We start from the raw sequence: 1704 nt of genomic DNA, 5'->3' as shown, positions 1-1704 counted from the left end.
ATATGTTGGGTCAAATTTGTGTGGAGGTTGAAAAATACAGGGGGAGTCTTTATGGCCCAAAATAGTGATTTTAGTAATGTAATTCGACAGGCCTCATGTTTTTGTGGAAAGCTAGATAGTCGTTATGTACCCGACAGTCGGCTACCTTTATATTTTCACTTTTTTCAGTTTGCATTCAAAAGGTACATTGCTGCACCGCCAACTGTCGGGGATATAGTACCTTCATATGACTACTCATACGTATACAACAGAAAAAAACGTCGCATGGACCATGGAGGTATAAAAATAGATTTTTTCTATTTTTATACCTCCATGCATGGACTTTAACTAAATGAAAAAACGATGTATTTTAGCAAGTATTAAAACATTTTAGTTTTATTTTAGGCCTTCTTCAAAATACCTATGCCTACAGCAGTTGATTTTTTTTGCCGTAAAACCAAAATAGTTTCATCCATGCCGACTTTCCGGTCGGTTAGCGCGAGTCCTGACTGAACTCTGCAGAAACTTCACATCGATCTTCCCATCGCGATGTAAAACAAAATGTCGGAAAACTTTTCTTTGACGCATGCGCATTTGCATAAATGTCTACACACACACACACTACACACAATAAAAAACAAAAGAAATGTGATTAAGAGTGATTACAATAGTTCCTATTGCATTACATGCATAGGAACTAATAAAAACAATGGACTTTACTCACTGTAACGGAATCGCCTCGGGGATCCAACCTGTCAAAATATGGATAATAGTAATATCACCAAGCTCCGAGTTACTGCTGCCCCCATGGTAACTGAAAATAATACAATAAACAGCAGAATTAAAGGTTGGTAGAACCATTAAAGGTTGGTAGAAATGTATGATTTGGTGACTTATGATAGGAATGAGTTTCGAAAATTGTGTTTACAATGCTACAAAACAACATAATAATATAAAAATACAATTGACAAGAAACTTAAAATTTATTCTCAACAAAATCAAACAAATGTTTCATGTTTTCACAGCTGTTAAAAAAAGGATTTATCCACAATATGCCTTTCAGTATTTAAATCTGTTTACAAAATTCTTAATGTTTTAATCACAATATGCTTTTCAATATTTAAACAGGTTTCAAAATAGTTGCTACATCTACAACTTAGTTTCTCAGTATTTAGATGTGCTTACAGGGCTCGAAATTCACGCTAGCAAACTAGCAATTTGCTAGTAGGTTTGTCATAACTAGGTAAAAATTCACAAACCAGCAAATTAAAAAAAATGATTGCTAGTTGAAATATCTATACAAAATATCTTGTAATTAGCCTAGTATTAACTAAAACTAGACCAAACTGATCTACAAAAACTAATACAAATTTTATTAAATTTATTTATTTATTTTTTAATTATGAAAATCGACTAAAAATGCCTATAATCGACGAAAAACTATGAGCACAAGATGTGAAGTGCGCCACCAACATTAATTTTTTTAAACCTTACATTGCTTGCATGCATGCAACAAGCTAAGTAAGCAGTGTGCAGAAAAAAAAATCGTTCACATGGGTTTGTTGACGGAAGTCACGGGCGATGCAATCGGTAGTTAATTAAAGCGAACATATTTAATTTGGTTCTTTTTAGATAATAAACAATGTTTCAGATATTATAATAATAATTTACTATGAAGCTTAGACAAATAATAGGTTACAACCTAGGCTTCAATTGGCAGATGTT

The 1704-nt window shown here is 32.8% G+C and overlaps 1 protein-coding gene across 17 annotated transcripts in view; it reads right to left on the bottom strand.

Annotated features, from left to right (window-relative positions):
• Positions 1 to 1704, bottom strand: part of LOC117117784 (androglobin-like) — a 77767-nt gene that overhangs the window by 43400 nt on the left and 32663 nt on the right. For 16 of the 17 annotated variants that reach the window (XM_033262236.1, XM_033262233.1, XM_033262232.1 and 13 more), the window contains one exon: positions 704 to 793. In XM_033262236.1, coding sequence (XP_033118127.1) covers positions 704 to 793 — 90 coding nt within the window. The remainder of the gene's footprint in view (positions 1 to 703; positions 794 to 1704) is intronic. The other variant, XM_033262239.1, reaches the window with a different exon arrangement.

Source organism: Anneissia japonica, unplaced genomic scaffold (assembly GCF_011630105.1).
Source record: "Anneissia japonica isolate Jap-2015-1 unplaced genomic scaffold, ASM1163010v1 scaffold234_len1672027_cov178, whole genome shotgun sequence".
In the NCBI taxonomy this organism is placed as follows: Eukaryota; Metazoa; Echinodermata; class Crinoidea; order Comatulida; family Comatulidae; genus Anneissia; species Anneissia japonica.
This window is presented reverse-complemented; position numbering and strand designations above follow the sequence as displayed.